This window comes from Pelobates fuscus, chromosome 8 (assembly GCF_036172605.1).
Source record: "Pelobates fuscus isolate aPelFus1 chromosome 8, aPelFus1.pri, whole genome shotgun sequence".
In the NCBI taxonomy this organism is placed as follows: domain Eukaryota; kingdom Metazoa; phylum Chordata; class Amphibia; order Anura; family Pelobatidae; genus Pelobates; species Pelobates fuscus.
Window position 1 is genome coordinate 80,940,387 of NC_086324.1, and position 24,754 is coordinate 80,965,140.

General features: G+C 38.0%; 1 protein-coding gene across 1 annotated transcript in view; it reads left to right on the forward strand.

Moving 5' to 3' along the window:
* PLEKHM3 (pleckstrin homology domain containing M3) overlaps positions 1-13,131 on the forward strand; it is a 220,129-nt gene extending 206,998 nt beyond the window's left edge. The window contains exon 8 of the mRNA XM_063430113.1: positions 11,497-13,131. Within this exon, the coding sequence (XP_063286183.1) occupies positions 11,497-11,674 (178 nt within the window). The 3' untranslated portion in view covers positions 11,675-13,131. The remainder of the gene's footprint in view (positions 1-11,496) is intronic.
* The last annotated feature ends 11,623 nt before the right edge of the window (positions 13,132-24,754 follow it).

Here is a 24,754-nt window from a genome sequence, read left to right on the forward strand (position 1 = left end):
ACTCGACTGTAGAACTGATATGTGTCCATTTGGATTTTGAGCAATACACAAATGATAAGCATTGGTGGGCACTGAGTGAGCAGTAAAAATAATGCAGCTAAACTCTTAATTTTCTGACGATGTAAACCCCTTAACCCCCAGACAGTCCCCCATCGGCAAAATAGTTCCCCAAGGGTCATGTGATTGCTCTGAAAGAGCGATCACATGGCCGCAATAGGCGTCCATAGTTTTGCCTGCAGGGGGACTGCCTGAACTGAAATGCAGTCCCCATGCTGGTGAAAAAAGTAAAAAGAAATCTTAAAAATATTTTTTAAAAAGTTAATAAATGTGTCACAAAAAACAAATATATATATATATATATATATATATAACGTCATACTAAGTGTATTTTTTAATAATATATACATATAAAAAATACACAGAGTAAAATTACACACTTGTGTATATATATATATATATATATATAATAACTATATATATTGTATATATATTATTATAAAAAATATATAATTAAAAATTAAAGAAAATTATATATGTAATTTAATTCTAACTGTATTTTGATATTAATATATATTTATATCAAAATACACTTCGAATGAAATTATATATATATATATATATATATATATATATATATATATAATCATATATAAATAAAAAATAATGTGAAATGTACTTATGTCCATATACATCATTACATAAATAATTTCACAAATATGCATGTAGACTTCAAATATATAAATATGTATATACATTTAAAGGTCCACTATAGTCAATGAAGTGGTCTGGGTGCCAGGTCCCCCAGGTTTTAACCTGGCAGCTGTAAACATAGTAGATTCAGAGAAACTGCTATGTTTTCATTGCAGGGTTAATCCTGCCTCTAGTGGCTGTCTTCCTGATTGTCTTCCACAATTGTCCAAATGTATCTACTTTACAGTATGTTCTTTAATGTTTAAACACTGATTTTCTTAGGGGTACCAATAAATATAAGCCTCATTTTATCAATAATTTGCACTCCTATTCCTGTGAGTGGTTGTGCAGGCAGGGCCCCAGTGCACTGCTTTGCCCGGGGGCCTATAATGCTGTTAAGATGGCCCTGAGGGGGACACTTAATTATATGATTATCACCTTTAGTGATCAAGTAATGTAAATTTAATGTAAATATAAACAAAACAATGTATATTGTTTTACTACATTATATGTAATACCCAGAGATTTCCACTTTCAGTAATGAGCACTTAGTATAACAATTAAGAAACTACAGGGAGACTAGTTGCTTTGTAAATAGATACAAAAGGTTAACTCCATTTGTATTCATGTCCTTATATTCCCTCTTTGTTGCTGAAAAAAAGCAATAGTGGTTGTGAGTTTGTCATTTGTCTGTATCCTTTTGCAATGAATGGGACAGAAGCTGTACATGTACCTCTTTCATCATTGTGAGGATAACTGTGCAAAAGCTTTTGTAAGAATACAATTTCACGATAAAACAGGGACGAGACTGTTGGTGACTGGGGTAATTTGAAAATTAAAAACAGAGTTTTTGTTTCTAATCATATACATTTTCTAACAAAAAAAAAATGGAAAACAATTGCATATGAAACACGTATTGCAAACGTGATGTCATTTTGAATGAGATGCCTCTCACAATGAGTTGTGCACTCATTACCAAATTCTCATGGTTCCATGCACATCTATGGCAGTTTTAGTTGTTTAAGTAAATATTCCCATTTTTCTCAGAATTTGTCTCAGAAACACTTCAATTCTGGCAATGAAAATCTTAAACTTTTTGTAAGCACTATCAGAGTGCAAATGTATGCACCATATCAATTCATATTTAACTTTCTTAGATACCACCCAAGTGTCTCTGTTTAGAAGGGACAGTCCCTATTGTGGGCCCACCCAAATCTATCGCTCTTTTTTTTTTTTTTTTCCCCTAGGAGTTCCATATTGTTGCTGTGTCTGGGTGTATAAAAGACTCCACGACAATAATGCTCACAGTAATGTATTTTTAAACTACAGTAAATATGTTTAGAAATCAGTCTGTCTAAGTAAAATACATTGTGTCTTGTTATTATTAAGTCACCTAAAAATTCTCAGAACAGCCCCACTCACCACTAAAAGTAAAGTGTCTCGTACCCCTGCCACTGCCAAACATTGTAGTTGTTTTTTTGTTTCCTTTTTCCAAGTAATAAAGTTGAATATCTTTCAATTTCCTTAATGTCTGACATCACATTTGTCTAGGAGCAGAGCCTTTGCATTTCATCGTCAGGCCATTTGTTTCCAGTAAGCTTCTCGCCCTCTCGGGTTTAGTAAACATATCTTTGTACGTTGGCTCAGTTCTTGTAGCCAAGGTATCACTGCACTCTCAACCAATCGTTGCAGTCCAGGATGGACTGGTTCCTACTTATAAATGTGGAAGTTACATTTTTTAAGTATGGCTGGAGAGGGGGGAAGTATGGGGGTACAGTCCATAAACACAACAGTGATCTAGTGGTTATCTAGTTATAGTGTCCATTTAAGCTTCCACACATCTGTTTATGAAAACATTTCTGCTGCTCTTTCAGTCGTCTTTGTAAATATTTTTTTTTTCTTATTTGTCTTCAGCACACTGGTAGTGAAAATGTTAACTTTTTATTTATTTCATTCTTTATTTATTTTATTAGACAGCCGAAGGCGCCAACATGGGTGAACCTTGGAGTTACTTTCTCCCTACACCCACAAATCTTGTAAACATTGTAGTGAACTCCTTATCCCTTTTTATGGACTTTAGTTACTATGTAACTTAAATTGTTAGCAAACTGAGTTTTATAATGTTCTGTCTGACCTGAGTTGTTTAATAAGCTGATCATCCATGTTGGCATTTTCTACTTCTCTGATTTAGGAGAATATAGTTTGCCTGTTCTCAGTTGATCTCTGTAGTTGCCAACACAAGTTTTTCAGTCTAAGGGATGATAAGACACTTCTAGAGAAAGAATGTGAAGAATACTGTTTTGACTTTATAACAGGTTGCCATCCGTTTTGCAAATGTTCACTTTTTCAGCCCGTAAACGTTTAGTGAGTTCATTTCAATCCTAATCAGTTGTTGGAACTAAAATTCCATTTTATAACCCACCTCGTCATAGGGAGACAACTAATACGATTCTCTTTGCACCACTATGTTTGCAATAAACCAAGGTTTTATGGCACTTAGACAGTCTTTAAAACACAATCAAAGAACAAGAACTCTTGTCTCTGGAAATATCTGGCTACCATATAATCTATATTATGAGCTAATTGCAAATTCTAAGATATAATAATGCTGAAATGGATGCCATAAGCACCAGTTTTGCTGTGTAGATCACACCATCTCAATGCTCCGTTCTCTGCTGTTTAGGAGTTAATCACTTTGATTATGCAGCCCTAGCTACAGCTCTCTTAGCTGTGACTTACACAACCTCCATGGGAAAAAAAGTTTCCTTTTCAAACTTTGTATTAGAGCACAATTCCTATAATTGATCTTTAGTTACGCACAGGAGGCTGCTGCAAGTTCTAGCAAGCGATTAACAGAGCAGGTTATAAGAATTTGTAAATTAAACGAAATTTACAAATTTAGCGAAAAAGTGAAGTTTAAAAATTAGACCTCATTTGAGGACATGTGTGGGGAAAGCTGTGTGAGTCACAGCCAGGAGTGGGGCCTGATTCATAATATGAGTTCTCAAGAGCATCCAAATCCCCTACCCCTTAAAATAAATAAAAATAAAAGGCAAAAAAAACTTGACTATTTAAAAATAAGATTAATTGTATATATACACACTTAGAGAAATGAAAGTGTGAATGTGTATGTATATTGTGTGTGTAGTGTGTACACGTAGCAGTATATAAATGTCTGAGTGCATGTCTTTGTGAGTACATATGTCTGTGTGTGTGTAGATAATATGTGTGCAGCAGTGTTTGTTTTATTGGGGAACCCATTGCGGCGATACCCTGATCCCCTCCTGCCAGGCCCATGACCATCACACCGTTGGCCTTTTGCCCAGTTTATCCATAAGCTTGTCCAAACCTGCACATGATCTCAAAATGTTTAAAGAAAAATTCTGGAAGACCATGGAATCTGTTAGAGGGCATAACTAAACAAACTGTATCAAGACCAACTTGCTATCGAAGTTGTTCTGGAAAAGCATCAAACAGGGTTTGGTTATAAAAATATTCCAACTTTGAACATCTTTGAGCACACCATGTATTCTGGGCTTGTAAGAATTTGGTCCTAAAGATACGATACCCTGGGTTTTGGTCCCTTAAAAAGTATGGAAACTGTATTGAAGAAGAAACCTGTTTCCAACTTCAGAAAATATATTCTAAATATATATATCAGTGATATGTCAATTCACAGGGCCCCACGACTGTTTTATCCCTCCTACAAAATTGTATTTTACTCTGTTAGCGCCCATTTAAAAGAATGTCATATTATAGCTATTTCATTGTGTTTGTGAATTTTGAAATCTGAAGCAATATGTTCTGGCTCCGACCGTGCCTGCCGCGCTCCAAGTTAATAAGTGTCAAAATCTATGACTTATTTTTCTTGTATGTGTGGTTTTATTTTGCAATAGTTCACCTTTTATCTCCTATTTCCTTTGCTGAGCAGAGACCTTTGGATAGAAAGCAGGTGTCTCTAGCTGCTTTACTATTTTATAGGTGGCAATTGTACCAATAGTAGTTGATAAGAGCTGTGGGTTAACAGTGGCATCAGCCAAGAGGAAGGGTGTGCTAGGTAAGGAACACAAATCAATCATTCTCCCATGTTCACACATCCATGCACAGCTGCATTTAGCTCTCTATATATCACTACTCTGGGAAGTTTTGCAGATAAAGCCTTGATTAATGAGGTTTTAACCAAAAACTCATACTCACACCTTCTCATACATTATTCTACTACTGTCTTACGATATTGAATATCACTATACCAATATAAATTAATATTAGTTTTACACTCCTAATAAAACGGAACAAAAAAAAAAAGTAGATGAAAGGATTGCATTGTGGTAGGTATGATGTTAGGAGTACCCTGGCACTCTCTCCCAGTAAAGGGCAAACCGTTTTACAATGGTGTTTCTTTTACCTGGGTCTCGCCAGGTGCCGAGGGTCCCACAGTGGCGGCTAAACCGCAGCTGGATTCTGCAGAGCGTCAGCTGAGCACTCTCAGTCAATGAATGACCTTCTGTGCATAGAATATCGTGTTCCAGGCTGGCTAATGATGCTTCCAGAGGTGTAGTTACAGCTCCGGCAGTAACATTAAATATCTCTGTATGTATAGCATTTCGTATTGAATTAATTCATATACAGATTACAAGCATCATGACCACGTCAAATCACTGAAGTAACGCTCACATGGTGGTTGGAGTAAGCTATTTCTGATATGACTAGATTGTAGGTTTATGGTGTCTGAGTAACATTGGGCAAGTCAGTGTTCTACAGAGCTAAACACATAAAGCATGCTTACTTTCATGTGCAATAGTACACATATCTGAGCAGTGCTAGGAAGCTTTGAAGAAAAATATTGTCAGTCAAGGGTATACACAGTCTCGGTTTACAGTATACATCATGTCTCTGTTTTGTATTTTATCAAGAGTTGCATTGTGAAAATTTATTTAAGCAGTTTCAATTTATTATGCTCTGTGTGAAATTCTTCTCTAAGAACTTGATACACATCGGTACCGACAAAAATTGTTTCGTTTTTAAATGAGTGAGGGCTTTTCACCAATGTGGACAGCCAAGTTCATTGATGTTAATAGGTGACAGATGTGTCATTAATTTATGGCAAACCAAAAGGAAAAGGACCATAAAATAAGTGTAAAAACCAAAGAAAAGAAAAAGTGTTAACTGGTGAAGTGCAGCCACTACAAGGATAACTTGTCAGAAATAGAGGGCACCAAATACCAGTGTTCGGTAGCCGTACTGTGGTGTATATAGTAACTAATACTGGCATTTGGTGCCCACTCTTTATTTTTTTTGTGGTTTGATTCATTTATGGTGTTGACATTGCACTTTTTTTTTTTTTTTTTTTTTTTTTAAGGTATCTCTGAACGGACATTTCAAGTATTGTGCTCTTGTGTATTTGCTGTATTCATCATTTTAATATATTATAGTGTAGATGCAGAGTTAATTTGCTATTTACTTTGTTATTGAGTAATCGTTAGTCAAACATAATTGGCATGCTTTAACATGTGGGGAATGTTTGGGGATATTTTGTTTTATTTATTAGAAAAAAAGGAGCTTTGAGTGAATTTTGAAGTCAATTTTGCCGTTAAGTTTGCTAACGGGGTTATTTACTAAAATGAGAATTGTAAAGAATTCAAAATGAATTCAAAGCTAATCTCAAGTTTAGGACCAATTTAGCTGAAATGGAAGCATAGCGGACTTGGAGAATTTTCAAGTTCATCTAGTTTAGCCTAATAAACTAGATCTAGTTGAATGTCATTTGAAATCACTTTTTATTTCCAGTAATTCTCACTTTTTTTATTATAAAAACTGATATAACGTTCAATTAAAAAGTAGCAGAGTAGTCTCATTGTGATCTCTATAACATTGTTAATGACTCCTCATTATAAATATGTTGTTTGGAATGCACCCCAAAGTTGGTTATTAGACATTGTTGACCTATGTAATGTATTGCTATATAAAATCAATAAATAAACTTGAATTACAGTGCCTTTCCCTGGAAGATTATTATAGGACAGGGGTAGGCAACCTACGGCACTAGTGCCATGCACGGCACTCGAGATGTCTTTGCACGGCACTCAAGGCTGCTAGAGCCAAATGCACTCTGGCCTATCAGGAGTCCCAGTAAAACTTCAGATATCTGCTAATACGAAGAGGTGGTGAAGGACAATCCTCAATTTATGCATTGCAGCACATAGAGGGAGTGATCTCAGATCACTTCCTCCCAGCACTTGTGAATGGGAATCCACACTGTAGTAGAGCAGCCATCGTCAGCTATCCCAGCTCCTGTCCTTAACCTGTACCTGGCCAGCCTGGTCCCCACTGGAACCCACCCACACTGCTAGATATACACAGAAATGCAGAATAACCCTCCCCTCATACAAATAATATGAACAGCCCACACACACACACACAACACAAAATGCCCACAAACGCAACACCACTAACAATCCACATACACGCACACAACCCCACATGTAGCCTCTCACATACAATACCCCAAACAGCCCCCACACACTACCAAACACACAATGTGACATATCCATCCACACACAATTCCACAAGCAGCCCTCATACACAGCCCACATTCATAGGTATACACGATACCATAAACTACTAACGAACATATACAATATAATAGCTCATATACGCACAAATACAACGATACAAAGCAATTACAGTCAAAATAACACAAGCAGAATATGGCAGCATACACACCTCAATTTAAAAAAATTAGGATCGTCACTCTACGGGACATCACAATCCTCTATCGGCACAGTGCTGCTAAAAGGTTGCCTACCCCTGTTATAGGATATGGACTATGAATGTCAGTCCCATTAAGCTTTCTCCATCCCTGGCTCTTCAAAAAAGTATTGGTATGAAAGGATTAGTGTTAAGGATGTCATGTCAATCTAATTGATCTCGAAAATAAATAAAATATCACATCCAATACAACACCACAGGCATGCATGCTTAAAAGACCACTATAGGCACCCAGACCACTTCAGCTCAATTAAGTGGTCTGGGTGCCAGGTCCATCTAGTATTAACCCTGCAGCTGTTAACATAGCAGTTTCAGAGAGGGTTAATCCAGCCCCTCGTGGCTGTCTCACTGACAGCTGTTAGAGACGCTGAAAATCACAGTGAGAAAACGCTGACGTCCATAGGAAAGCATTGAAAAATGCTTTCCTATGGACTGCTTGAATGCGTGCACGGCTCTTGCCGCGCATGCGCATTCGGCGCTGACATCGGCAGAGGAAGGAGAGTTCCCCAGCGCAGAGGGAACCCGGCACTGGAGAAAGGTAAGTGTTTAACCCCTTCAGCCCAGCGGGAGGGGGGCCATGAGGGTAGACCTATAAACAGTATAGAGCCAGGAAAATTCGTTTTTTTTTCCTGGTACTATAGTGGTCCTTTAAAGGAAAACAAACGTGGATTCCTGGTCCTCTAGTATTAAAATCACTATCTTGCCCCCCTATCCCCTCCTTGCTCCCATAAATAGAGTGAAATATTACCTTATTTCCATAGGAAAACATTAGATTGCCTGAGATTATCAATTCTGATGATCTCAGCCAAGGAGGCAGGGTGGGGGCAGAGCCAAATGCCACCCCCGCCAATCAGCATCTCCTCATACAGATAGATCTCTATGAGGAAATCTCAGCGTCTCCATGCAGAGCAGACTGTGCAGCAATGACCCAGGAAGCACCTGTAGTGGCTATCTGAGGAGTGACCACTAAAGATGTTCCTAGGCTGTAATGCACTGCCTGTCTCTGAAAAGACAATGTTTACTTCAGATAGCCTGCAGGGACTGACTACAGACACCAGAACAACTACATTAAGCTGCAGCTGTTCTGGTGACTATAGTGTCCCTTTAATGCCCTAATTTATCAAACTCTGTAGAATGTGGATGCACAATGCTTTAATAATGAAATGAATGATGGAAACAGCTTGTGCATGTATTGCAAGCAGATAATAACTCTATGCACTGTACAACTACAGTTTACCCCACTGAAATCTCCGTACGGTAGGAGCAAATAAGGAGAAAGGGCAATGGTGTTAGAACCTCGAGTTAAATAACTCTAGCACTGCATTTGTCACTTTGGGGGCCCTTTAAGAAAAAGTATTTAATATGCCGTGAGATATCAAAATGTGCTTTCCAATCTAAACAACTCCAGATATCAAGATAGTACCTGATGCTTGTATTAATGGATCAGCCTTACTGCAAGACCATCAGAATGATATAAACAGTAAAATAGGACATTAAAGGAAAACTCCAGTGCCAGGAAAACAATCAGTTTTCCTGGCACTGCAGGTTCCCTCTCCCTCCCACCCCCCAATCCCCAGTTGCTGAAGGGGTGACTTCCTCCTCCGCGCCGCTCCTCCTACTGACTCCGTCGGCTGGTGGGCGAGACTGATCTCGCCCACCGGCCGTGGAGACCTAATGCGCATACGCGGCGATGCAGCGCATGCGCATTAACGCTCCCCATAGGAAAGCATTGAAAAAGATTTTCAATGCTTTCCTATGGGGAATTGAGCGACGCTGGAGGTCCTCACACAGCGTGAGGATGTCCAGCGACGCTCTATCAAGGAAAATCTTTGCTATGATTCAGGAAGTTCCCTCTAGTGGCTGTCTAGTAGACACTAGAGGTGGAGTTAACCCTGCAATGTAATTATTGCAGTTTATAAAAACTGCAATAATTACACTTGCAGGGTTAGGAGTAGTGGTAGTTGGCACCCAGACCACTCCTATGGGCAAGAGTGGTCTGGGTGCCTGGAGTGTCCCTTTAACTATTATTCAAAGATCCAAAATAATGCAAATAAAAACTATATATTTTATCTATCATTTATTTAATAAGTAGGTGCAATTGAGGGGCATAGGCATGGAGAGGAAACTTCAACTCTTATTTTTATTGTTTCTTAAAGGGAAACTGTAGGCACCCAGAACACTTGAGCTCATTGTCCCTATTGCACTTAGTGCAGTAATGTTACACATTGCAGTTCCAGAGAAACTGCAATGTTTACATTACAGTACTAAGTCTGCCTCCAGTGGTGGTCTCCCAGAGGCGCTTCCTGGATCCTAATGGACCTTTGGTCTGCATGAGGACATCCAGCATCAGATTTTTCCCTATAGGAAAGCATTGATTCAATGCTTTCCTATGGGAAGGTCTAATACGCACGCGTCATTTGCTGCGCATTCACATTAGCTGTGCATGAGCATTAGCGCCCACTCGGCGCGGGACGTTGGAGGAGGCGGAGTAACGACTCAGCACTGCTTGACATCAGCGCTGGGGTAAGGGGGGAGGGAGGTCGGCAAAGGGAGCTATAGTGCCAGGAATAATTGTATTCCTGGCACTTATAATATCCCTTTAATAAAAATTATTTATGTTCTTCAAGGGAAATATAGTGGAAATCTAATAAAGGGCATAGAAGGATAAATATAATTAAAAGTGTGACCTTAATAATTTCCTTCTTGAGTACTTATTTGTATTTACATGCCAGGCACGATTTGTTTAGGCACACGTGAATTTCATGTTTACGTCTTTGGACTATTGTATTTCAGTGTCCCAATTGCAGCAAATTGCCCTCCATTTTATCCCTGTTGTAGGTAATAGAGCAAACTGTGGAATATTTGTTTCCTATTATATCCAGTGAAGAAAATTGATGTCTATTTACTGTCCATTAGACCCCTGGTTTGACACTAGGCAACATCTATTTGCTTTCTATCACAGAGAGTAAAGCCAATTAACAGCTATTTCCTCTGCATCATAACACAGTCAGACAATCTGAGGTGTATTTGCACTTACACAGCCCTTCTAATGTGATATTAGCACTGACTGTATTAAGGTCAATGACTGAATTCCTGAGATATAAGAAGGGCAATTAGTTTCATCCATAAAAGCTGTTTTCTAACACGCTGAGAGTTTTGTACCTTTATTACAAAAGGGAAGATAATCAACTCTAAAATCTGTCAAGTTGAAAGGAATAAAAGAGACATCCTAATTCCACTCATCAACTCATCATTAAACTAACGTTGTTTCTGCGTTGTGATGTTACAGAATTTAAGCTTTGTGAACCATAGAAGAGACATTAAACATCTGATCCAAATATAAAGAGAAAATTACAAAATAAAATATAGGACAACTCTGGGTGACATGAGGGCAAACAACAATATATATTACATTTTTAAGATTTATTGAAGTCAGGAACACTCCACTATAGCTTCAGTAGTGGCACATCTACTTCAGGGTTAGAATTATTTTCAAATATTTTTTTTGTAATTGATAATAATTACATAACACAATCTTAAACAATTAGTAGAATACAATATATCTATATCTAAGAATTAGTTAGAATTCTGTCTATATGTAGGTTTTATGTATAAAGGCACAGAATGAAAAAAGTGTGGTTTATCAGCAGATAAATTAAAATCTCCACAATCACATATTATCTTACCTTAATATCCAGTATAAAATTGTCATCGTAGGGGAACTGTGGCACCAAACACACTCTATCTGGAACATTAGGAAGCTCAAAGTAAGCATTTGTAACCTTTCTTGTTATTTTGCTTACGTGAAACATGAAAGACTACTAAACTTGTTTCTGGTGGTTATCATGTCCTTTTCTACTCAATGTTGGATTTACCTTAAATGTAAAGGGATATCGTATGTACATGCCTCGTGCTTTTCTGAAATCAAAATTACTGATGTCTAATTTGTGTCTACTGCAAATTATTGTATGATATACGTATTCGGTTTGGAAAACATCACTGAAATTTCCATCTCTGTCCACCCCTCCCATTCTTTAGGTGTGAAAATTGTGCTGCCGTATTCCACTCCGATTGTAAAGTCAAAACACTGCCGTGTCCCAGGTGTGTGAGAAAGGAGCTACAGAAGAAGCAGAAGTCTTTCTGGCAAACTTTGAATGTGGATGACAACCTTGATGAGTCCTGCAACATGTTCGATTTGTCTTACCCGAGTACATGACATCTAACTGTATGCAACATCCAAGCACTATCTTCTGGTTCTCCCACCTGGTCTCTGCTTAACTAATTATGCCTTTGCTCCTTTTTAGATGTCCGATTTAGAAATGACAGTACCTATGCTTTTATCCTCAAATAAATGGGCTAGCTACTGAATGGGAACCTATGGCTAGTTTAGAATTAGATCTCCTTACTATTAGTGTCCTTATAACTCAAGTGCTCGCTTTTAATGTGCACACTTTTATTGACCCTTTTTGTCTGGGTTACAGTTCTACGAAAACATTATCTTGAAAGAAGAAATGTAATAATTTATGCATGTTCATGCTCTACGTCTAGGTTATCTGTGGTGGATCATTCATAACCTATTTATTCCTGGAGAAATGCTAATAAAAGGGATTTAGCTTACGTTTTACTGTGTCTCCAAGGAACATAGCTTTGTCTTTCCCTAAAATGGATTTGCTACAAGTTGTCATAACATTTGCAATATTTGTGTTGCAAGTCCATTGAAACAGGGCTTATGGTACTAGATCAGTTATAGAATAAAACATTTAATTCAAGGTTTTAATAAACGAGACCTTGATTATGCTTTATATGCAAAATAGTTTTGACGCTGTTTTCTCCCAAGGAAAAGAAACAAAGTTATTTATATACGTTATATGTCATCAACGTTCTGGAACCAATAAACAATATGTGATGTGTTGGATAAAAGGCAATGCAGGTGTTCTACATATACTTTGCTATGCTATCTTTTCTTCTCTCACCATCAAGGTGATGGAATTTACGTCAAAGAACAATGTTTAGTTGCCTTATGTTTTTCTTTTCCAGCACACAAAGAAACAAAGCAAGAACAAGCTTTGTGAAGTGTATTAATCAAGTCCATTAATGACTGGGGAGGTATGCAAGGCTTTGTTAGCAAATACAGAATTTGCAGAATAGCTAAAGTCTGCAGGAGTTTAATGTGCGTACAAGTGAACGTACAGCTGCGACTCATGGGTGGTAAAACTGTGAGCAGATAATTTTGCACAGGTGCTTAATGCGAGACTGGGATTGAAAATGGCCTGCGAAAAATGAAATATGGCTTAAAAAAACATAGGGTGGTCATCTTAGCAGTCCAAATATGTATAGTTATACCTTTACATACAGGAGGTTTATAATTACAGCAGATCTAAGTGGATTGATTTGCTAATGCTCGCACTATTCCTCTACTTTAACGGGGAAGAAACAATTGTATTTGTTTTGTTTGTTTGCAGTAAATTACCAAGAGTTTTTTTATGCTATGGGCAAACTCAAGTACATGTGTAATATTTAATAATCTACATTATGGAAATATTAATAAATAATTAGAAAAAAATTACTGAACTCGTCGTCACAATACTGTGCGTTTGTTAGGAGAAACAATTCATACATCATTTTCTAGAATGCAGAAATTACATTGCTGTTCTGTGTAAAGTTCCTTACTCGTAGGCAGGGCCGCCATCAGGGGGTGACAACCGTGACAGTTGTCACGGGCCCGGCGGCCCTGGGGGGCCCGGACTGCTCGGGCCCCACTTTCCCTCCCTGCACACATAGATAGCGAATATCGCTATCTATGTGTGCATCCGCAGGCCCCCCGGCTTCCCTGTTACCGCAGAGGGGGCCCAGGCAGCACACTGCTTCTTCTCATCTCCTCTCTGCTAATAACGCTCGCGAGACCCGGTTGCCATGGCAACGCTCCGCGGGTCTCGCGAGAGTTATTGGAGGAGAGAAAAGGAGAAGCTGTGTGCTGCCTGGGCCCCCTCTGCGGTAACAGGGAGCCAGGGACCCCCCATGCCACCGGACCACCGGGGATGGAATCTCCCCCCTCCCTAGACACAGGTAAGCAGGGAGGGGGGAGAAACAATGTAATTAATTTTTTTTTTATTTTTTTTTAATAATGTTAAAATGCCCCCCCTCCCCCTCCTCATTGGACATTTACACACACACACTACATACACTGACACAACACACACACACTACATACACTGACACAACACACACACACACACTACATACACTGACACAACACACACACTACATACACTGACACAACACACACACACACACACACACACTACATACACTGACACAACACACACACTATATACACTAACACAACACACACACACACTACATACTACATACACTGGCACAACACACACACTGCATACACTGACACAACACACACACCACATACACTAACACAACACACACACTGCATACACTAACACAACACACACACACTGCATACACTGACACAACACACACACTCTGCATACACTGACACAACACACACACTGCATAGACTAACACAGCACACACTGCATACACTAACACAGCACACACTGCATACACTAACACAACACACACTGCATACACTAACACAACACACACTGCATACACTAACACAACACACACTGCATACACTAACACAACACACACTGCATACACTAACACAACACACACTGCATACACTAACACAACACACACTGCATACACTAACACAACACACTCTGCATACACTGACACAACACACACTGCATACACTAATACAACACACACTGGCTGCATACACTAACACACACAGTGCATACACTAATACAACATGCACTCTGCATACACTACACACTAACACACTCACTGCATCCACTATACTGACAAAAACTCTGCATTCGCTACACATTACCACACTCTGCATTCACTACACTAACACACACTCTGCATCCGCTACACACTAACACACTCTGCATTCACTACACTAACACACACTCTGCATCCGCTACACACTAACACACTCTCTGCATTCACTACACATTAACACTCTGCATTCACTACACTAACACAGACTCTGCATCTGCTACACACTAACACACTCTCTGCATTCACTACACATTAACACACACTCTGCATTCACTACACATTTACAAACACTCTGCATTCACTGCACTAACACACACACTACATTCATTACACTGACAAACTCTGCATTCACTACACACTAACACACACTCTGCATTCATTACACACTAACACACACTCTGCATTCATTACACACTAACACACACTCTGCATCCGCTACACACTAAAACACCCTCTGCATTCACTACACATTAACACACACTCTGCATTCACTACACATTTACAAACACTCTGCATTCACTGCACTAACACACACACACTACATTCATTACACTGACAAACTCTGCATTCACTACACACTAACACACACTCTGCATTCATTACACACTAACACACACTCTGCATTCATTACACACTAACACACACTCTGCATTCATTACACACTAACACACACTCTGCATTCACTAAACTATGCACACACTCTGGATTCACTATACTGACACACACTCTGCATTAACTGTACACACAGCATCCACTACACAAACATCCTGTATTCACAGTACACACACTACATCCACCACAAATTGAAACACTCTGCATTCACTATACACAGACACTGCGTCTAATACACACACTACATCAACTACAGACACTGCATCCACTAAACACATTTCATCTAGTACATACAAACACTACATCCACTACACAAACACACACTACATCACTGTACACACACTACATCCACTACTCAAACACACTCTGCGTTCACTATACACACTGCATCCGCTACACTAACACACTCTGCATTCACTGCAAAAACAGTATCTAATGCACACAAACACTACATCCATTACACACATTCTAATTCACTTACACTATACACACCACATTCAGTCCCGCATCATTGTCAGCGGACTAGGTAGGGCGTGGGCGGGCCCGGGAGGGAGGGGGAGGGGTGAAGGGGGGGGGGGGGCCAGACCTTGTGCTTTGTCAGGGGCCCCAAAATTTCTGATGGCAGCCCTGCTCGTAGGCACTAATTTAACTATACTGGACTATAGAGTAAACTCATTTGTTATACCTCATCTATACTAATCTGCTTATTAGTATGCTATTGGAAATGCTATTGGTACTTATGGCGGTCACAGCCAGCTCCAAAGAAACATTTGGGGAAATGCGTCATGGTTTTCTTGTTTTAAGAAAGCTCAATATCTTCCTATTTATTTTAGTGCTATCTCAAAATAAATGGACTGTTGTGCTACCCTTACACATGAACAGGTCTTAGTAAAACTTGGACAGTATTTATGGAATTATGAAATTCAGTGTTCGTGTTTCAATAAAAGCATGGAATATCTAATTTGTGGCTGAAGTATCATTACATCGCGTTTAATCACTGATCAGTATGATACAATTGTAAAGGACCACTAAAGTCCCCCAGACCACTTCATGTGAATAAAATGGTCTGGGTGCAGTTTAAACCTTTGAACTTGTGTAGAATCTGCAATGTTTACATTGTAGAGTTAGACACACCTCTAGTGACTGTCTTCCTGACAGCCTCTAGAGGTGCTTCCCATATATTGACATTTGACTAAATCCAGCTCATAGGAAAGCATTGATTCAATCCTTTCCTACTAGGAAATTTGATGCAGGTGTAGTGCTCACCGCGTATGTGCATCAGTCCTCAATGACGTGCATTGGAATGTACCATCAGCTAGATAGGCCCGGAGACCTTGTTTAATCTGATTTATCTAGCTACTTATTGTAATCTAGACACAGACATACACCAGTGGTGCAATGCTAACCTTATCTTGGTTTGGCCAATAAATATGGCATTACTATACTTGGCAAGTAAAGCATTCACAAATTTACTCAATTGTATTGATTATCAAGATTTATGATGCCTTGCGAATTCCATAGGTGTTGAACTATTATGATGCATAAATCCCTGCACACTGTATACTGCTCAAACAGATGACAATGGCAGAATATTGAGCCTACTTTCAAATCTCTTATTTGCACATCTTATTTGGGTTTCAAAACAAATTTGACCCCATCTTCCAACTCTTTTCACACTGCAGTTTTATACTATATAGGGGATTACCATTAAAACAATGTATGCATTACCACAAATATTCGCCATAGCTATTCTACTGCACAATTTAAAATCCAATATCCTATTCTTTCATGGAATTCCTGATTTTCTTCAACCAACATATCCAAAAGATTGGCACAGGGGATGGAAATTGACACTTTGGGTCAGTCGTGGTGTGAAGGAACCTGGCAGCTCAACACGACAGCTGTACAACATAAATGTGTTCATCAGAAAAGAGAAACTTGACTAATTATATTTTCACTCTCTACCTATTATAACCCAAGGAACAAAATTCCGCTGATGTCCCTTACCTTTAAACATTCAACCATAACCCACCCTAGTGCTCGTGAAAAAAGCATCACTGTCCAGGTTAGACAGAATTAATTCTGAATGTAAATTCTGCATTATCAGTGCAGCTAAAGGGGCTACAGTCTATGAGTGAAAAAGAGAGATTCCTTTTTTGCATACTGCCCCTAAAACTGTTTGGCAAAAAAATGATGAGAAAACACCCATATCATATTGCATCATAACATCTATAAGGAGCTCTGGTTGTTATGATATTGGAAGTGTAATTTAAGTGTTGAGAAATAATGTAATTATGGAAACATTGCATTGAATAAAAGTTTAATTTTCTTCAAACTAAATTAAAATTGCCGGATCAGCTGCACAGGTAAATCAGATTATGATAGTTGGGAATTAGCAGCATGTTTTTAGCTATTAACGAGGTTTAACAGCTTTGTGCACAAATTGAATTTTCAAATTCAACACAACAATTAAGAGAGCCCCAAAGAGCTCATATAATCAGTGCCAAAATTACAAGTACATTGTTTGCCAAAAACGCAGAATTATTTTCTGTGAAGGAGAACAGTCTCAAACATTTTGTTAGCTTATGCCACAGCTGGGCAAAGCCTTTTCAATAGCCATATCTAAACCTCACTAATTTATAGGATATTGTAGACCAACTTGGAGTGTTTTCTTCCTGATGAATAGTCCACTGCCCCACTACCCACAATTAAGGACTCCTCTGATAGTCTTCTAAGAACGGTTATGAAAAATATCTGTACTCCTAATAAGGTCCTTGATATCATTTACTAGATGTTTCTGTTATCTTGTAGATTTCTGAAAAATATTTTTCCTATAAAAAATATTTTTCTCCGTCCTGTACTCCCAGAATCTTTTCTGATTTCTTAGCATCAGTGCATTAATGGCTAACAGTTGCAACTCCAAATGTTGCAGGCTGTGCTCCAATGATGCTCGGAAGAGGCTGTGTTAATAAGAACATCGGGATACTTAAAGAGTGATGTGGTTTGAAAGCTATAGTGCCAGACATTACCCATAGATAACCATCACCCTCCACAACAGCTAGATTAATATGTGTGTGGAGAATAATAGTGTGCACTCAGAGAAAACTGCCATTTAAACTTTATTTAAAAAGAGAAATTTAAGATATAAGATATAAAATGCAATTTCTTTGGAGAAATTTAAGATATAAGATACAAAATGTGATTTCTTTGATAAGTTTATAAACCGGTGACAGCCATCATTTTACCTTTCAAAAGCAAACCAGCACAAAAGTTCTCATAGAGACCTAAAAGGGTAAAGGGAAAACAATTTGGCCCTACATTAAGCAAACCCCTTGCACACACATATGGCTAGAGTTAGGATGGTTAGATGTGGCTGGTATATTGAAAAAAAACATCTAGAGTGCTAAAAAAAAATAGCTATAACTGAGCATCATGGGAAGTGTAGTTCTCACCAGCTGGAGAGCTTGCCATTAGTGCACTACTATCTACAGAGTGACCAGGCACGCAAGGAGTGTGATTAGTACCATTACTCCATACTACCAAAAGACAATGTTGCAGCTCCCCAGAGATGGAGAAGAATAACGGTACCTAAATACTGGGGATTTTGCGCTGAACTGCTTAGCACCAGGTGAATGTGTTGCATATGCTGTGCACCATTGTCTTTTACAGCACTCGAAGCCTGGGTTTTCTGCTAGTTTACTTCAAATATAGTCTGGCATTAAACTCTCTGTACTGGAGTGTATGCATATTTATATAAAAATAACATGTAAAATCTCTGTTGGGGAACTAACAGTTATTTAACATACTTTCCCTATAGCTTGTGGGTTTCAGGGACTAAAATAAGGAAAGCAAAAAAAAAAAAAAATAACTGCTAGCATGATTTGGACTTTATAATTTTACCATAAAATATGTTTTTTATTGCCTCAGTTTCATTGCTCAGCACTCCTACCACCGATAATGAATAGGTACAGTTTTTTGGGCATCAGACTTTTGGCAGAGAGTGTAATCGCTCCCTCACTCTTAACTCTTTGCATACCAGACTGGATGAGATTAGCATGGTGCGCAAAAAGATTTGTTACACACTTGTAATAGCGTAATTAACCCTTTGAATGCCAAGGTTTAAAAATAAATATATTTATATATTCTGCAAGACTTAATAATTTCACACTATATTGTAATGTGTACAGGCAATTGTAGTAAAAGGTGTCGCATAAGGCCATATATGGGCAACGTGGCAAAATGGTTTTAATGCCAAAGTGTATCATGTGACAGTCCAGTGGAAGTTCTTTTGTCTTTTGGTGACAGGTTAGAACAATTCACAGGCGTAATAAATAATAATATATTGGAGCCAATCAATAGCTTTATATAGCTATTTTGTAATTTTGGATTCACAGAAGTAATTAAGAGATTTATTTACAGCATTGTTAAATGACCAATTTGCTTACTAATTAGTATAAAGTGTTAGCTAACCTATTTTTTTGTATCTGTTTATGAAACAAGACAAGTAGATACTGAATACAGAATACAGCATTGGTATGGTTGAGGAATGGTGCTATGAACAAGGACATATATTCCATAGGTTCAGTGAAAACCCTTCGGATAAAATAACATGAATATATGATACAGCTCTAATAACCATATCGTAGCGCAGCCATTGAGGTACACTTAAAGAACTTTTTAGAAAAGGGAAGAAATACATTTTTATTTATATTTGTACCAAAGCAAGACAGTACTGACACATTTTGAAATCCGATGCACATAATGAGCAGTAATCCTTGTGGGGTACTTTGACAAGAGGCATCATCAGTCAATTGTAGTACAATAGAAAGTAAGTTCTGCTTAACTGCTGTAGACAACTTAGTCCAATAAAAACCTATAGTTTTAACTTTGTAAAATCTCTCCTGTACAAATATTTCTGTAACCATATGTCTGTTTCAGATATAACTTTTTTGTCCACATCTGGGGGCCGTTTGTCATTGCAGTAACTGTTTGATCAAAGCTTGACTATATCCACAGAAAAATACTTTAGGATATTAGATTCAGCATATCCCAGAAACGTAATTCTTCATCGTCAAGCCTTTTGATTTCCTACTTATGTTGACCTATAGTTTATTCCAGATTTACCATATCTGCCACTTGACTCCATTGGTGGTAGACCAGTCTCACCTGTGGCTTCTATGCTCACATACTCCACGAATTTAGATAACTGTTTCCATATAGTAATAGAAGTATTTCCAGCAGCAGAATGTTTCTGAGGTCCAAGAATAATGCATCATTCTCAATTTTTTCTGAATCTATTTTCTATGTTGGCTCCTTTCTTTCAATGTATAACCTAAAAGTTACACCAAGTTGAATATATAGTTCATATACAGTTGTAATCATAATTATTCAACCCCCAATATAGTTTCTTTTAAAAAATTACAGACTTTCAGCTGACTTTACAGACTTTGTCAATTAACAACTCAAACAAAAGCAGTTAAAATAGCGGAACACAACGAATGCTTCAAGTGGTTTCTCCGAATGCAACTTAGAATGACTTTTCCTGTGGAAGGCTTATGCAATGTATGACCATATACTGTAACTAAACCCCCATTATTTTTTGCCTAGGTTAGGTGTTTTTTTTTTTTTTAAGTTACATTCTGTAAACTTTGAGATTGCGCTGGATCTTGTATATTGAAATTAAGTCATGTTATTCAAGACAGATGCACTTGAAAGCTTCTCTATAAAAAATAAATAAATAACCACTTTGTTTTAACACCTCATCATGGGGTAGCTCCAGCAGACTCTTGGCACCATAACAACTACAGCAGCTCTCATGATTATGGTGCTTAGAGTGCCTTTTTAATCACATAACATTGTTTCTATAAGTCATAATGTATCTTACAAAGTTATAGAACAAATGCATAAACTAATCAAGTTAAATACAGTCATTAATTAGGATGAGTCTCAGTTGTGGACTGTTGCCAAAAGTCACACTTGAAAATAAAATGTTGCAGGTCTGGAATAGACTTTTTTTTTTTTTTTTTTTTTACACATTAACCGATACCGTCCATGTGGATGTCTATAAGTGGGGGGGGGGGGGGGGGGAATCAATCACTGTCTCTAAGTTATTTTGTCCTTGGAAGACATGTGTTAAGGTTAATAATTGTACAAACTGATACATTGAGAATTAATATTCCCCTTTTCTTTTCTATTTTACTTTAACTAGAATTACACCAGCCACAAACCACAGCTTTAAAACATTTTTTTTCAACAGGGTTCCCATAGAGACGAGATATTTGTTTGCACAGGAAATCGCTCCCGAGTTACAATCAATTGCTAAGTCTATTTGAATAGGGATAATTTGCATACAAGTCAAATAAAGTCAAAGTACATTTTTCATTGATTCTTTAAAGAGATAGCCATGTGTTAATCCACCTAATGTGTACAATCCTTGGAGTGTTCCAAAATGTAGTTTGTATTCTTGAGAGATTAAGAGTGTGGGTGGCATATTACGTCTATATAAAAAAACTTGGATCTGTAAAGTTTGACTGATAAAAACAAAAAGAAACAGTTTTACGGGTATTTTCCAGGTGAATTACGATTTATACACTGGTAATTAATATATTAATGCTAAGCATGCTTTAGTAACATTATTACATATAACAGTGTTAGATTGTATTAACTTACAGAGCATCGGTAAATCAAGTACCATCTCTATACTCCCAACTGTAATAGTTATTTGCTAAAATGAGAATTGTACGGCATTCAAATTTTGGCATTAAAGGGACACTATAAGCACCCTGACCACTTCACCTCATTGAAGTGGTCTGAGTGCACTGTCCCTGTCACACTTAGTCCTACATTTTTAACTCAATGCTTTCCTATGGGCAGAGCCTCATGCACTTGTAGCGCTTGCCACGCATGTTCATTAGTCCCCCCTTGTCAGATGATGTCAGAGGAGGGAAGCAATGACCCAACAATCAAGTGACATCGGCGCTGAATCAGGTAAGTGTTTAAATATTTTTAACTATATTTTTGCTGAGGGGAGGGAGGGGGGGGGCTGGCTGCTTGGGGAGAGGAAGGTTTAGAGGGAACTATACGGCTAGTCCTACAACTTTGTATTCTTAGCACTATAGTATCCCATTAATTCATGAGAATTTTTATTTTAGTAAAAAAAAATAAAACCTGTGCTGATGCACCAACATGAGTTAATGCAAGTGCACAATGACATAGTAATCCATGCAGCTTTTAAAAAGATGTAGCATGATACCCATTGGCATCCAGGCATTGGAAATCTATGTCAACGTTGGTGCTTAAGATGACACACACATATTTCAGACTTTTTTTTTTTTTTTTTACTTTTATTTCTTTCCAACTGTGAAATGAAGAGAAATACAAAGATATACATGTATTACATGCCCAGTTCATTCCATCTCAGGATGATAAATGTTTAGTTCTACACCCGCTGATCCCCTGCCCCCCCCCCCTCCCCCCCCCCCCCCCCCCCACCAGGATAGAGCCTCCTATTGTATTGTGCTAGTAGCGTACATTGATACAGTAGTAGGGGTTAACTGAAAATGAAACAACCAAGTTAAGACTGGCTAAACAAACATCACACCCAGCACAGGGAGAATAATCCTTTTTCTTTTTTTTTTTTAATTCCCTTCCTGTCTTTTTCTACAGACAAGTGTTGTTAGCACGGAGACTGGAGCTTTTCCTGCTTATATTCAGCATGGGATAATAACCATTACATCTACTCATACAAATGATACAAATGCTCAATAGAGAGATGCTATACCGTCTGTGTGTAATATTATATTTACATTTCTTAACTCCCACACTGCTTTGTGAAAGACAGGCTAGAAACCAGTCATATCTCTGGAGATGTCTGATAGAACTGTGATAAATACACATTGCCTGCATGTGGCTCACTAGCCATCATAATTGGTGTACAATCATACCTATACAACATCCTGTGACCACAAATGTTACATGCAAAATTATGGATGATTTTTAGTCCTCTCTTCAAAATGTATCCTTTCCTCCATCAGCAATGTTCTAACATAGATACCTTTAGAGCATTAAGAAAACCCTTCTTGACAATATTTATTATATATAACAGTTATTTAAGTCAGCAGAGGAGAACAGAGTCGAACAATGTAATTAAAGGATATTACAAGTGAATCATAGTTTACCTTTTTTTTTTTTTTTTTTAACTAAGAATAGCAAGAACGTAGGGGTGGGACAGGTAGGACAGAAATTAACAGAAATCAAAGTCGGGGAAGACCAGAAGTGATACACTTCTTCATGGTAACATAATGTAGGTGTAAAAAGTTACCCAACTAACTTGTCAAACCATTCTCAAATGGTTGCAGGTACAGCCAGGGATCTGCTTAACAGTTTTGCCAAATCTGTTATTAACCAGTTAAAATACCTTTTGCCAAATAAAAATGAATATTAGAGTATTTCCACCACCACATATCTTCAAATGTACCTCAGAAAACACATATTCTCCATTAGCCTTTGTACCGGTCCAACTCATACAAAGTAATCTAACTGATGCGATACACCACCTTGAGAGAGAGATTTGATTAGTACAATTCTATTCTTGCAAATTAACACAAGTAGAACATTTCACAGTTTATTTCTGGGTGTCTAATCAGTTCATCCAGCTATAAACTATTATCCAAAATATATTTTTATCCAAGATTATCAGTGCCTGATTTAACCTCCTACTGTTGTGTAGTAGATTTACATTTGCATTCTGGAATGACCTATCACTAAATCTCAGAAATTACATATCCAATTAGAAATTAAGTGTTTCATCTGTATCACCTTTTCTTGACTTCTGCTTTCTCCCCAAAATACTGATTTTATTAAGACACGGAGGCTCCTATTATGCTGCACTCTTTCTTTATTTACCTCAGCAGCAAAGAAAAATAACATTAAATCAGTATAAAAGAAACCAGTAAATAACATGAGGTATATCTTCCTAGCAACAGGAACAGCCAATCAGCATCCTCTTTGTAGCATAATAGGCAGTGTCCAGTATACTACTTCCTCTTTCTTTGCTGCTACCTCAGTTAAGTCACACTGGGTCCCATGGTTCTTAACTGTGGGATCTTTTACTTTACTTTATTCATATCATTACTGTGGTTAATATAGTTATAGTTATTACATTTTAATTATAATATTTTCATGTTTGTAAATATATTTAGTTACTTCATTTTAACTCTGAATCCGAGCTCAGTGATATTGAGAAGGAGTTCCCCGAGTTATATATGGAGGTATACCTGTACACACACCTTCTCTGCTTCAGCCTGGCCGCAAGGCCTCATATAAGGCTAAACACTCCTCCAAAACAATAGAGATGGACAGTACCATACCTGTCACGGATGGCGCGATTAATTTACCACCGTGCAAAAGAGCTACTAATCGGGCAAAATTGACTAGACTTTGAAAAGGGGCAAAAGCCAAATTGAACTCTGAATCTGAGCTCAGGGATATTGAGGAGGAGTTCCCCAAGTACTATATGGAGGTGTAACTGTACTCACACCTGCTCTGCTTCAGCCTGGCCGCAAGGCCTCATATAAGGCTAAACACTCCTTCAAAACAATAGAGATGGACAGTACCATACCTGTCACGGATGGCGCTACTAGTCGGGCAAAATCGACTAGACTTTGGAAAAGGGCAAAAGCCCAACTGAACTCTGAATCTGAGTTCAGTGATATTGAGGAGGAGTTCCCTGAGTCCTATATGGAGAATTCAGAGGATATTTCTGATCCTGATTATGAAATTACTGATGAAGAGGATGCTAATCCCGTTTGGGATACAC